Below are 13059 nucleotides of genomic sequence, written 5' to 3' on the forward strand. Positions count from 1 at the left end.
TGTATGACTATATTCTCATAAGCAACGCGTTCCAAAGAGGAAAACATATATATGTATGCATAACTGTAGAACTGTTTCGTGAAGAACAGTGCCTTCGAATCTAATGTTAGCAAGAACAGACATTCTATAAATCAAGAGCGAAAGCTCGATAAACAGTGGAGCAATGAATAACGTGGTAGATGACATGTTAGCCATGGAAAGAAGAGGGTTCCTGGGAAACTTTACTGATCTTAACTATTGGGCCAGCATTTGCGCGACCACTTAGAGACTAGTCTATATCGTAACCAGAAGGCTAAAAACAAGTTATAGATAGCGGCCGCAGTAGCTCTAGCCGTTTCCTTCAACTCAAGTTAGATATTTGTTTGGCGGTGGCTTCATTTGCTGTTTTTCAGTTCATAGGCTGATGACCCGTTACTACCGATCTTCCTATTTTCGAGCCTTTAGGTCAGTGGCGAAGCCGACTAAGGGAAGAGAAAGAGCCTCAGCTGCCAACCCAGGCCCCTTTCAGCTAGCTTGCATGTCCTGACTGTCGAGCCCTATCTGTGCAGCAGTTTCCTGTGGTCGGACTACTGGATTAGCTGTTACTACTTCTGTTACTGCCGCCATTACCACCCTTCTGAATGATTCCAGCTACGAAGTCTGTATTACTTTTGCTCGTCTGGATCAGCTTCGCTGTGAAAAGAACCAATGCGAAAGACGGCGAAGCGGCGTCTGCATCCAAACGGGCGAAGGGCGTTCAACCATTCGACAGGCAACGAAGCAAACTCCAAACGTGAAACCCGAATCTAACGCGAAATGGAGTAAGCACAGTACACGGCACTAGTGTGATTATATGAGTATATATGGTAGAAGATCAAAAAGGCCGCAGTATAGAAGGCCCAAAAAAGAAACAAGGCTCACTTCTTCGATTTTCTGAGTTGATTCCTCTGCGTCATCTCCGCCGTCTCTTCCCAAGCGCATCGGTCAAATGCAAAAACGCAGAGGTATGAAGGCTTAGACACAAACGCGGATACGCTCCAGCCCACAGAGCGCTGCAACTTTCCATCGCTCAGTATAGTGTCATAGCTTGGCCGTCGAGTCTGGACATGTTCGCTAACTTTGGTGTTATTTATTTGTCATTAATTAGATATACTTTGTATGCACTGCGTAAGATAGTTGTATTCGGCATGCATTGGCCTCGTTAGCGAGTGGCGTGGAACCTCGTTGCTCTTCGTCACTCTCTCGCTTTCGCTCTCGTTCTCATACGCTTATATTATGATCTTCATCCAGTGGCCCATACCATAGATCTGCTCTACTAGCCCAAATAGTATATGCCCAACACCCGGCGAAGCTTCCATCCTTTTTCTGCATGTTTGACCTTATTTCGCTGTACCATTCCACATCTAATTAACGCAATGACGGTATGTGTCAATGTACCTTGTATGGGATATGCTGCGTGCAGCCTTTTACCGTTCGACGGTAGTGGACATTGTTAACTGGGCAATATGACCTACAATGTACAGCGTCTACGTTTTCCGCGAATGCGATGGGTCTCTCCCTGACAGAAACCTATGCAATGACTACAGCCACGTACGAGTATAGTTGTAATCAAGCAAAGGAATCGCATGATTATGGTGCGAGTGCACGTAGGCGAAGTTTTCAATGGCCGAACCGCAGTAAGCTGAAAGGTCAGATCCGTTCAATAGCCGGTTGAGTGACTATAGTTGATACCGATTTTGACAAAAAGTATTACGCGTACATACAAAAGCTCGCGCCAGTATGTACAGTTAGCGCACGAAATGATGCACACGCGGCCGTCAGTATTCTGTATGCAATATTATGCAATTTATTTCTAAAATCTCGATAAGAGCAAAACGATTAACCATCTCGCTATTACTCAACAAATTCATACGTGGTCTGCTCAAGAAGGCAAAATTTAAAGCCAATCTGGCAAAGCCAACTGCTCCTTGAGATAGGCACCGTACCTGTTCTTCTGACCTTTGATACGTACGCACTGCACCTTGAATAATCTTATCACTTAGATGTCTCAACAAGGCGTTACTATCGCCCCTGTAGATATAGAGCGCGCTATGATCCCATATGTTTATGCGGAGTAGCTCTGTGGAGCGAAGAGGATAGAAATACAGTTAGTTCTTCTCACCTCGAAAAGCAGAAATCGCGACTTACTAGTAGTTAGGTGGTCACAGGTTTGTTTAATACCTTCTGGCCCTTTCAGGCATGCAATACAGTCTGTATGTTGTTAGGTAGAAATGATGACCTCTGCGTGATACAGCGTCACGCAACATGGATTAAATAGCTACTAGAGGAAGCTGCGACAATCGCAGCAGAAAGGGATATAAGTAACACTGACGAACTATTATTGTGTTTGTAGTAAAAATAGAGCAAAAAAGTGGGCGACAATAAGGACAACACTGAATTGTTCTAGCTAGATTTGATACTTCATAGTGCTGCAAACATCTAGAGGAAGCTTTCTATATACCCGCGTACGAGTCGTTCTAGTCGCTCTCTTAATCTCTACGCGTAGAATAACCGGTAATGTTAAACATGTTGGCCAGACGTTCAAAATATTCCCGGAAAAAATCACTGAAGATTATATTTGTCTTACTACCCCGTATATTTGTTTTATTTATTTACATTACAGTGTCTCTAATACTAATAAGCGAGAGTGTGTTGAACGAGTCCCATGAGCATTGTCTGTCAGGAATGGTTGCATTTCTCGAGGGGACCCAACAGCGACTTTCTGCGTTACCAATCTTTGCTGGCGTTGGTTTGCGCTTCACTACGCAAGATGGCAGCAGCCGTTCCTCAACTTCTACAAACTCTGTGTATGTATGGAGGACCACAAACGGCGTTGCCGTTGTCGATCCGAAGTGAGCCAGGAGCTCTAGTCCTGGCGGGCCGCGCCAACTGCCTACAAAACGGCTTGAGCAGCAACTGTAGAAAGGACGCGGAAACGAGCCTGAGGAACGCCGGAGGAGCAGGCGAATCGAGCTCAGGAAATGTCAGTGAAGAACCAGAGCGCAGGCAAATGGCAGAGGAAGCAACTGAACAAATGCGTGTTTGTGTGAGTGCGCTGGATGTGCCACAGAACAGCGGGTGGCTGTGGCCGCTGCGGCCGCACACTCGCTTCTCGAGAGCGGCCGCGATAGTGGAAATGGCAGAACGCAAAGTGTAGAACAAACTACACGGATGCATTTAATAGTCCCGATTGTTAATTGTCGAGTATTATTTCAGCTAAATTAACTACGTGCACGAGATACGTGTATCTCGAGATCAAGGCGAGACGGGCCAGGGTATTCAGCTGCTATGCGGCGTCACAGATATTGTGGGCAAACGGCAGGATTCGATTGCTACAGTCGAATGTATCGCAATCTAGTGGCAGGCGGGGAAGGAGGCAAAAGGGGCGTCAGCTAACGCACGCCAGGGACTGCAGACGTTGAAGAGAGAAAAAAGAAATTAAGCTAGAAGGGAAATGAAGCTTGTAAATTCCGTCTCTTCTAGCGGAGACGACGCGTGCAAGTGAAACGGTTCTGCACGTAGATCAATACAGCATATTCAAGGCGACGCTCATGATGTATTTGACTTACCGCGTGTTTACGAATTTCAAATATGGCTGATTTTTTTTAAAGATCATTATGTCATGCTGTTTTTGTAGTATTTGTTACTTAATGTAAACAGTAGTACAAATAGTAGTGACGTGTATATAGAATTGTATACTGGTATAGCTCACTTAATAACGTATGTGTAGGATAAATTCGTCAATGCGGCTTTGTCTATTCAACTACCATCATGGGCAGTCTCATCTCAGAGATTTCGTAGAGTCCCATCGTCCACAGAAGGAGTACGGCACACTGTGCTCTCGCTGTTTGGTGCTGAGGTCAGTATATGTTCATTTTGACAAATGATAAAATGTCCCGCTCTAGCTGCCCTTTCTTTGCCATTCCTTTAAACATTTGATAGGTTCTGGTTTGACACGCCATTGTTAAGGTTCACTATTATGGCTCTATGGCCACCCTGACGGTTGGATTTCATCGGGGTCGTATAGCAGCCGCACTACATATAGCCACATTGTAGAGCATATGGCGACCGCTAACACGGGCCGCTATTGGTCACAACATAAGCCAAATGAGTTCTGTGATCCAATTCAGAAACGAATTCGAGGCCGATACCGCTGCTGTCGATGGAACCGGTGCCTACGGACACCAAAGTTCTCTGGTGGTACACCTTTTTTTACGTCAATGACAACAACATTGGACACGCCGCGACATGGATGACAGCCAGCGAACGTCGAAACCCTAATACTTTCCCGGCGTTTTTCTTCTGTTTCTTTTCTATCGAACGGCAGTAAGGAACGAGTATGCACCTGTAACAGCAATACAGACGACGAGAACATTTTCTATCCCTGTACTGTGTGTTCGTGTGGGTACAACACTGCCCCTTACACCGTTGTACCCACACGATTTTCTCGTCCGCGTTTATTTAAACTTCGAGCATGCAGGTACTAGCTTAGTTGCGTTAGGTGCTTTCGTCGCTGTGCTCTATACAGGATCATTTTAAAGCAGCAGCTATCTCCCCTGCAAACCTTGGTGGTAACGCGATTCCGTCTCCTTTTCTATTTGAGTTTACCCTCTCAAGTAGTTACGTGTAGTGCTGTGCTTCAGCAGGGCTCAGTTTGCTTCAGTAACGTTACAGGGTCGAGAAACGATGGGAAAGATCAAGATCTCAGTTATTCCCGTTTGTAAAAGAAGGGGCAGATGGGAAAGGAAAAAGAAGGTGGGAGGTAGCTCACGTCATTTGGTGGGAATGTTGCTTGCTTCTGTGCTGCGACTGCTACTCCAGGCTCGGCATGGCCTTCCAGCAGGCACCGAGGAACTCAGACGAGCGGTTTCCGCGCCCACTTGCTGTTTCTATCTCTGCTGGCGCCTCTGCACGACCACTGCTCAACATTTAAAGTGTGTTGCCCCAGTCAACACAATTGCCAAACTAACCGCCTGCTCGCGGCGCACCAGAACTGCAGCAATATAGTTGCAGAGTAGAGGAGTAAACCTACCTCGTACCAATGGTGGCAATGCACTGAGGTCATAGGTAATTCAGCTTTTTTCCGTTACCCCACTGCCTTTTCCTGTCTCACCTACGGCGAGACCACTAGGCACTAGGGGTAGTTTGGTAGCGCGATTTGTGGCTTTTCAGCTACTGCTGCTGCACGTATACAGAAAAAGACAAGCTTCGAAACGGGGATGAAGGCACTAACTGTCATTCTCACACGATCTCCTTTTTTCTGTCTGAAGTACAGAAGCAAAGCCAAACAGTATAAGGGTAGTTCCAGTAAGAGCAGCACGTTTTCAGCAGTCGTATGTACTCTTTCGGTCGTAGCTGAGCGAGCAACCAGGATCAGCTGTAGCAATGGCCGACAGTCGAGCATTTGCAGAAAAGGAACAAAGAACGGCAGTGTCTAGGCACTATTATGGCTGCGGCCTGGCTCGATCGTCGCTCTGGTATACCGTATACAAGTAGTAGTATGTGTGACACTCATTCTAGGGTCCCCTTGACCCTACGGCATTGCAGGAGTAATATTTTCGTTTTCGTCACATAGTGCCAGTGAGTTTCCTGTCGTCTTTCCGTTGTACATTGCTGACACTATGTGGCGAAAACGAGCTTTCGTAATAAGATAGACAAACATCAAGTCATAACACAAGCCCCACTTTTCAGGTTTCTATATTCATCAACAGTAAAGATCAAATCAAAAAGATGCGTATCCTCGTTAAGGATCGAGAATCAAATTAATGTTTTTATTTTTTATAGGAGGACAGCAAAGACTTTTCCGTCTAGCGGTGATGACCTTATGAAGGAAATCTTGATCAAAGTTTTCGTTGAGGCACGTTTAGAAATCCCTATAAATTCAATACTGCTTACATTGACAAAGCCTTACATTATCTCTCAGAATCACTATTGACCTCTAAGGTAGTTTTTTCAGATTTTTGATGACGAAAACAACAAAAGAAATATATCGAAAAAAAACAGGCTGTGGCGGCAGTAGCACCAAATATCAATGATTTTTCCATATATTCTGCTTGTCCACTTATCCATTGTATTAATGCTATTGAAAATCTATGCTTTTTGCTTATCGATTCATCACAGGCAGCAGCCTTGAGGTCGTAGTCATCAAAGCCGTCTTTGCCGTCGACCTGTGTGACTTAACCATTGCCGGGCGGACGGCTTTATGCCTCTCTTCCATCGAAATGGAACTTGATGCAAGCGTCTGGCAGGAGTTGCAGCTTTACCAGTCAGCGCAAATTCCAGGCCGTAAAGGGAATAGCATGGTCGCTGGGCAAGAACACTTCCCTCGCCTTTGGTTTTCGAAGCGGATGAAGATATAGCGCGCGCAGCGGAGCTTCTCTAATATATAGTCTGGCAATATCGAAGTCGTATTGCATATATATATATATATAAATCTGCCGGTTGTTGCGTGTTGTCCTCGTCGTATAGTTTTGCCAGTGTGCATAGCGACACAGTAGTCGTGCCAACAAGGAGAATGTAACAGAGCTCGCGGCCCCAAATGGCGCATCGTCCGCCTCAAAGCGTAACCTCGAACAGCTTTGACAGCGCAGCACCAACTTCGGCGACATAAGACAAGTCGACATGATACAACGGAACACAACAACAACTAAGACGCAGAGTCATTTTCTTCGATCCGGCAGCGCCAGCGGTGGGAGAGGCTCATGCTCGTCTTCCTATTTCCGCAGTTGTGTCTGCCATTTTTCTGTCTGTCTGCCCCCTCGGTTCGCCAAAGATAATGATACGTTGCCCATTTATTGGTCGTTCAGTCGGTCCTCATGATCTCTTGGCCCTACGAACAGCGCCCCTGCTTTTCTTGCCACCATTTTCTTGCCTGCTCTTGCACCCTGTCAGCGCCCTTCTATAGTACGGTTGCTCCATTTGCCAATAAAGAGAGAACGTCCGCACGACCTGTTGTCCTGTAATGTCCTGCGGAGAGAGGAAGTGAACGAACTGCCAGGCCTAGCAGCAACAACACGGACGCTTTTTCGCTATTGTAGGCGTAGTAGCAGGAAAACAAACTTTATATTTCTAGCATGAGGGCGCCGAATAGCTAGTGCTGTACATAGTAACATTTCTGCGTTGTATAAGCCGGTTCTTCTGGTGTTTTGGCGGAGGACTGAAGTGGGCTCAGTTTCTGCTGTGAGCCCTTACCAAGATTACCCTGTTGTAATTCCTCACGGTTCAGATCCGGGGTAATTCAATATACAATGGGTAGAAAATGTAAGAGTTAGCTGCGGGTTAACTCTCTTAAAAAAGATAAACTTAGTGAAATCTATCGGTCACCAGTATACTTGAAGGTATTAGAAGTCTTTGAAAATCAGTATAGTGGTAAGCTAGCTAGCGATCCACATTACTCAACGAAACGCCGGTCCAAGTTAGGTTTCTCTGGCCCAATCAAATATTACAGTTCGCACTTAAATTCGACTGAAATTAAAAGTGACTGCGCAATATAGCTATATGATTAAGCACCCAATATTCAGACGTCCTCGTTTAAGGTTACGCCCTCGAAACAAACTACTGGTATACATGGTCTCGAGGTGCTCTCACGGGGGGTGGAACAGCCGTCTATCTTAGTGTACTATAGAATGAAAATAGACGGTGGCGATATATGGCGATACGTCAAGTGGGCTAGGCTCGCTGAGACCGCTCGGATCTGTCGCTGAATGGCATTTCCTTCTCCCGCAGGCCCGTGCCATTCGTGTCTGGCCATGGCGACTCGTCAACGACGGGCGAAGCAGGGGCAACCCATTTGAAGCATAATAAATACGTGAGGGGCGCGCGGGTTTTGCAGACTGGCTAGCTATTCCTTCGAGGGCACGTTCTCCTTCGTATCTACGACGAAGAAGAGTAGAAAGATGCGATGGTTCGCTGTGGGCGGCATGCTGGCGTCAAACATAGAGAGTGGATGGTTGGCGGGTGGCAGGCGGTATAGTAAACGAGACGAGGAACTGTGGAATCGGTAGGCAGCTGACAGATTGGGTACAATGCTGATGACGTTTATTGGTATGGACTGAGCAAAGTGCTGCTTTGTGAGACCGAGGCGGCTACATGAAAGAACCGCAGAAACTGGAAGTTTCACTTTCATTTTCATACTATAGAGAGACAAAAAGATAGCGAGAGAAGGATCCATTGATGTTGCCGCCATAGCATAAACTTGCCGTATTGTTCTCCTGTATATGTTTAGAGACTGACGGCAAGTACTGTGCTAAACGTATTAGAACTTCAATGATTTGGAACATGTTTGCCAATGATGAAATGGTATGAATGGCCGTTACCGTTGCTGTAATGAACGGTTTAGCGAAGTATTTTTTTTTGTAGCGCATTGAAGTACATAGACATGATGCCAATCCGAAAAGAAATTTTCGTCTAGTCCGATCATTCGCCTCCATACAATATCCTAATTTGCCCTGTGAGACGTTATTGTAGCTACGTTAGCAATGCGGATGTTCAGGCGTCAATGCCTCTCACCTGCCCTACTCAAACAACGTAGTCAGTCGAAGTTTCTAATGTTCCTGGCTGCTGCTATTATAGTAGACCACAGAACGGGAGAGTGATGTGAAAGACAAACCAAGAATATAATTTCATCGATACGCTTGCCTTACTTCAGTATAAGCACGAAAAGCAACAACAGAAGACTGCAATGGCTGTACCCATAGTAGTAGCAGCAGTAGCTGTGACCTCCGCAAGGTTGTCCTTGTTTAAGAGCAAGAGGTGCCTGCCCGAATCGATGAGCTAGTCAGATAGACCTGCTGCTGCCGGTACTGCTTTTATTGATGCTTCTGCATCTATCGCTTTGTTGCCACGGGCTGTCGCCGCATGTACGACCAGAATCATTGAAAACACGCTATAAGCAATGTACGATACAAAGGGGAATACGAGCAAGCTTGATGCATCTGCTGCTGGTGTTGTCCGTTGTATAAAATGTGATAAAAAAAAGACTGTGTTCCTTTAGAATGACTGATACACGGACAGCCCCACAGCTTCACTAGCCGACGATGGGTTGCCTCGCACCACCCCTGCCACCGGCCTTACAGTGCTTGCCGCTTTTCTGAAGTGGATGGCCCTGACGGATTATATCGTCCGGCCCCTGCTTTGCTAGACTAACGGCGCCGATGTCGAACCGATGAACGACGGACGGACGGGCAGTTGGAGGAACAGCTTCCGGAACAACGACGGCTAGGGCAGGATGCCATCTGATATGAATGGCTGAAAACAGGCATAGCGATCAGGGCAACGGGGCAGAACAGGTCGAGCCGCAACAGGAGCTGGAAACGGATCCACCTCCACCTCCACTTTACGCTTTTGAGTCCAGTGAGTCCGATGATGCTTCTGCTGTTACTGGAGCTGCCCTTGCTACAGTGGTGAAATAGTTATAGGGGGCAGGGAGAATAGAACGAGCTGCAGCAACCTCGGCCTGCAGGCATGCTAAGGGAGGTACAGGTGAAGACTGTGGAGGGACGGGGCAGGTTGCACAGAAAGGAGAACAGAAGGATGTCGTTGACCCGTTGCTGTGCCAGTAACGGAATCAGCAAGCAAAGGTCATCTGGCTTGCTGGTCTGGGCTCAGGGCAGACCGCGGCTTGATCGGTCGGCTAGAAAACGGAGCGCCGGCGGGGATACTCAGCCCTGCTCCGCCCTTCGGCCCAACTCACCCTTTAACACGCGCCAATGGTGGCCTTCTGGTTTGATAATGCGGTTTAATACCAAAGGAAGGGTGGATAACTAGATGACTGCCTGGCTGCCTCCCTTCCTGCGCCCTTCCTGCGTAGCCGCTGCTGTATTCTGCCGTTGCTGCCAATAACAGCAGCCTTCCTTCCCTCTGCAACAGCGGTACCACATTATTGAAAGCGGCCAGGAAGACAGCGGAGAACGCCCCGAGGATCCGCCGAACATGAGAAGAAAGACTTTGCCAGGACAAAAGGGAGTGAGGGAGGGCTTAGCAATCATAGAAAGAGTGTATATCTATGTGCCTGTGTGTGTGAGTATGTGCCATAGCAGGCAGTATAGAGACGGCGCACTCTCGAGCCGACGCCACAGTCTGCTGCAATGGCTGCCTGCCGAACGTTGTTGTGATGGCAGCTGCTGGACGCTTGTGAAAAATAGTAGCCACGAGTCTACTCCGCTTCGCTTTTGCGACTGTCCAGGATCACCAGCAAGCACACATCACGATCAGGGCAAGCAGGAATAAACGCCCTAAAGGTCACGCGCCAATGACGACGGTAACGGCAAAGGCAACGACAGGTTGCCAAACTGTGTGGCGCGGTGCGGGGTGCTCACGAACCAGCAAATTGAAAGAGTAGAAAAGAGAAAAAGAGAGAAAGGAAACAGAGGGCGGCGCAAAACTGAAAACGAGCCAACAGCGAGTAAAACTTGCGAAACAAAGAGAAAGTGGGCTGCGGAAAGTGGGCAAGGAGTCATCTCTCAACATTCCAAACACAAATAGGACAATTTGCCTCAACACGCTGAGGTTAAGGGCTAGCTGTAGCTGGTTAATTCGAGGGGAGGATGGACGGGCCAAGGTGACGAAGCCAGAGACCTTCGTTGCTGGTGCCGCTGCTCCGATGCTGCCCTCGTCGCTTTATTTCACGAGTCTTCAACTGGAAACTGTTGAAGAGTGCTGGAAAACAGAAACGAGAAGATAACATAAAGGAATAGTGCCGTAACGTCAGCTACACCTACAGAAATTTCACTCTCATGCGAACGAAGCTAACCGGTTCGTTCATTCGTTCACTTTTAGACTTCTTGTCGCTGCTGGTGTTGCCGGTAAGATTAGTAGCAGCATTACCAACGTTGTCGTCTTCTCCTCTGGCTGTAGTACCGAGTCGTTCGAGCCGCCAGCAGAGGCGTGGCAAAAGCCAGCCTCCTATATCCGCTCAACAACCGTTGAAAGCTGCCTCATTTGAGCTAGACCATCCCATACCACGACGTTCCTTGACGCGTGGAAACGTCTGCCAGCTAAATAATCCCGACGTCGGTGAGAAAGTTCTGTTAGCACGCCACCGCAAGCGCTAGTCTTCCAACGTGAGTCGCTCCAAAGGGAGCGACAAAGAAGGTGAATGCTAAAGACATAGTGAAAGTGGCGAAGATTTGAAAACAAGGAGAGTCATAGAGTCCTTGAGCTTGAAAGCAATGGGCTTTCTACCATCGCGCAGTTCTAAGGCACTGCACATTGAGCATCACACGCAAGATCGCTTTCCAAGAAAGTTAGTTTAGTCTTTAAAGGGTCTGGTTGGCTATGCGCACATCTAAGCAAAACCCTTCGAGATGATACACCCGGTTAGAATAGGAAAGAGATTTAGATGCTTTCGTGATTTTTAGGACGATGTACGCACCGTCAGGCGCGCAGTAGATGGCCGAGTGAGCTCGACCTACATCGGAGCTGCAGCCGGGATCTTGGGAGTGTGCGACTAGCAGCAGCGGTCGCTCCGAGAAGTAAAGCAGGAGGAGAATGCTGTTGAACAGAGCTGAAGGAACCTCCTTCATTAGCGTTGGAATTCAAATCGTTCGGTAGAAAACGCGCGCCACAGATGAACGAACGGGGCTGATGGCAGGATAGTGGCCGCGGAAGCGCTAGTGCCTGTGGCTGCAAGGCTTTAAGGGTTAGAAGGTTTCCCTCCAAAGCCCACGGCTGCCAAACGACCACAGCCACGATTTGGGCTAGCACAACGGCGGTGACTTTAAGTGTTACCGTGGCTGGTACTATAAGCGTTAGGTCTAGATTGAGCTTAGTCCAGCACGGTGGCTTGCTTATTACGAACAACGTAACACGAAGAGAACAGCCCAGCACCAACCGACTGGTAGAGTTATCACCACCGGTGTGTGGTTGTGGTCGCTCTCAGCCACACGACGACCAGGCAGGAGTGGAGGTTGCAGAGGTTTAAGGACGGGCCGATTTCTGGGCCTGTGCTAGCCTCGCCGCTCGACCAATCCCACCATCACCACGAGCTTGCGCAGCATAATTGAATAAAAGCCATCTAGAAGGCATCGCTCAGTCGAGGCAATTTGGGCTCGCGCTGTTAGGCTACTGCTCGCTCGCATTTCACTGACGTGGCAGCTACCCCCTCTTACCACAAACGTACGTACAGGGACGCTATACCCGTGCTCTGTTGTAGGCTATACTAGCGCTGGGCGCAGTCCGCTACTAGCTAACTGCCCAGTCGCCACGGCAGATGAGAGGAAACTGTGTCGTAGCTACTGCAGTTACATACTACACATAACATGCACTGACACAGACGCACAACAAACACTTCTATGACCACGAGATAACTCGAGCGGTGAGAGAGAAAGCTACAGTGAACTGAATAGAAGTGCTGGAGTAATGTGGGAAGGACGCTGACAATGAGAGATGTTTGCTTCGGCGGCCATAGCGGCAGAGGTTGTAGGGGTCTACGACCATACCTCTCGGCATCTGCGAAATCTCACCAGCTTGCATGAAGACTAGTACTGCTTCACAAAGCATAGAACCAGCGAGAACGGTGACGTTAACGGGGGCAGCAACCTCTCTGCTTGCGAAACACTCAGCTGATGTACAACGTTGCTGCTCCGTGCTGCTCCAACACTGCTGGCGCTGGTGTCATGTCCTAGGGCGTCGTAGGCGACTTCTTGCCGTCGGATCCCATCGCAGAGGCTGGGATTGTCCCCCCTTGCGTCTTGTCGACCTGGTCGGGTTCGCTCGGCCCTCTGCCTTCGCCAGCAACGTGGTCCCAACGTAGCGGGAAACGCGCTTGGCTGTCGAGCCATCGGGACAATATTAGGCTCTACAGCCTACTGCAGCTACGATACGCGTAGAGCTACGACATTGAAGAGGATGGCAACGGCAGCCGCAGGCAACTGCAGTGACTCGGCGAACAAAACAGAGCGAGAGGGACGGAACACTAGCTGAGCTCCGTCATTTCTATCGAGGCCTCCCGGCAGCGCTCGTTTGTTTCGGTTGACTCAACTTGCCCGCCTACTCGCCAACGAGCTTCGAACGAAGAAAACTGTTTCGAAGGTGTCAACGTCT

The 13059-nt window shown here is 48.3% G+C and overlaps 2 protein-coding genes across 3 annotated transcripts in view; both read left to right on the top strand.

Moving 5' to 3' along the window:
- Positions 1-6417, top strand: part of LOC111259296 (uncharacterized) — a 100927-nt gene extending 94510 nt beyond the window's left edge. For both annotated transcript variants that reach the window (XM_086967839.1, XM_086967840.1), the window contains one exon: positions 2642-6417. In XM_086967839.1, the coding sequence (XP_086823965.1) occupies positions 2642-2874 (233 nt within the window). In that variant the 3' untranslated portion in view covers positions 2875-6417. The remainder of the gene's footprint in view (positions 1-2641) is intronic.
- LOC147753664 (uncharacterized) overlaps positions 1-13059 on the top strand; it is a 138038-nt gene that overhangs the window by 35392 nt on the left and 89587 nt on the right. The gene's annotated exons all lie outside the window — the stretch shown is intronic.

The sequence above is a fragment of the Varroa jacobsoni genome, unplaced genomic scaffold, assembly GCF_002532875.2.
Source record: "Varroa jacobsoni isolate VJ856 unplaced genomic scaffold, vjacob_1.0 scaffold_317, whole genome shotgun sequence".
Taxonomy (NCBI): domain Eukaryota; kingdom Metazoa; phylum Arthropoda; class Arachnida; order Mesostigmata; family Varroidae; genus Varroa; species Varroa jacobsoni.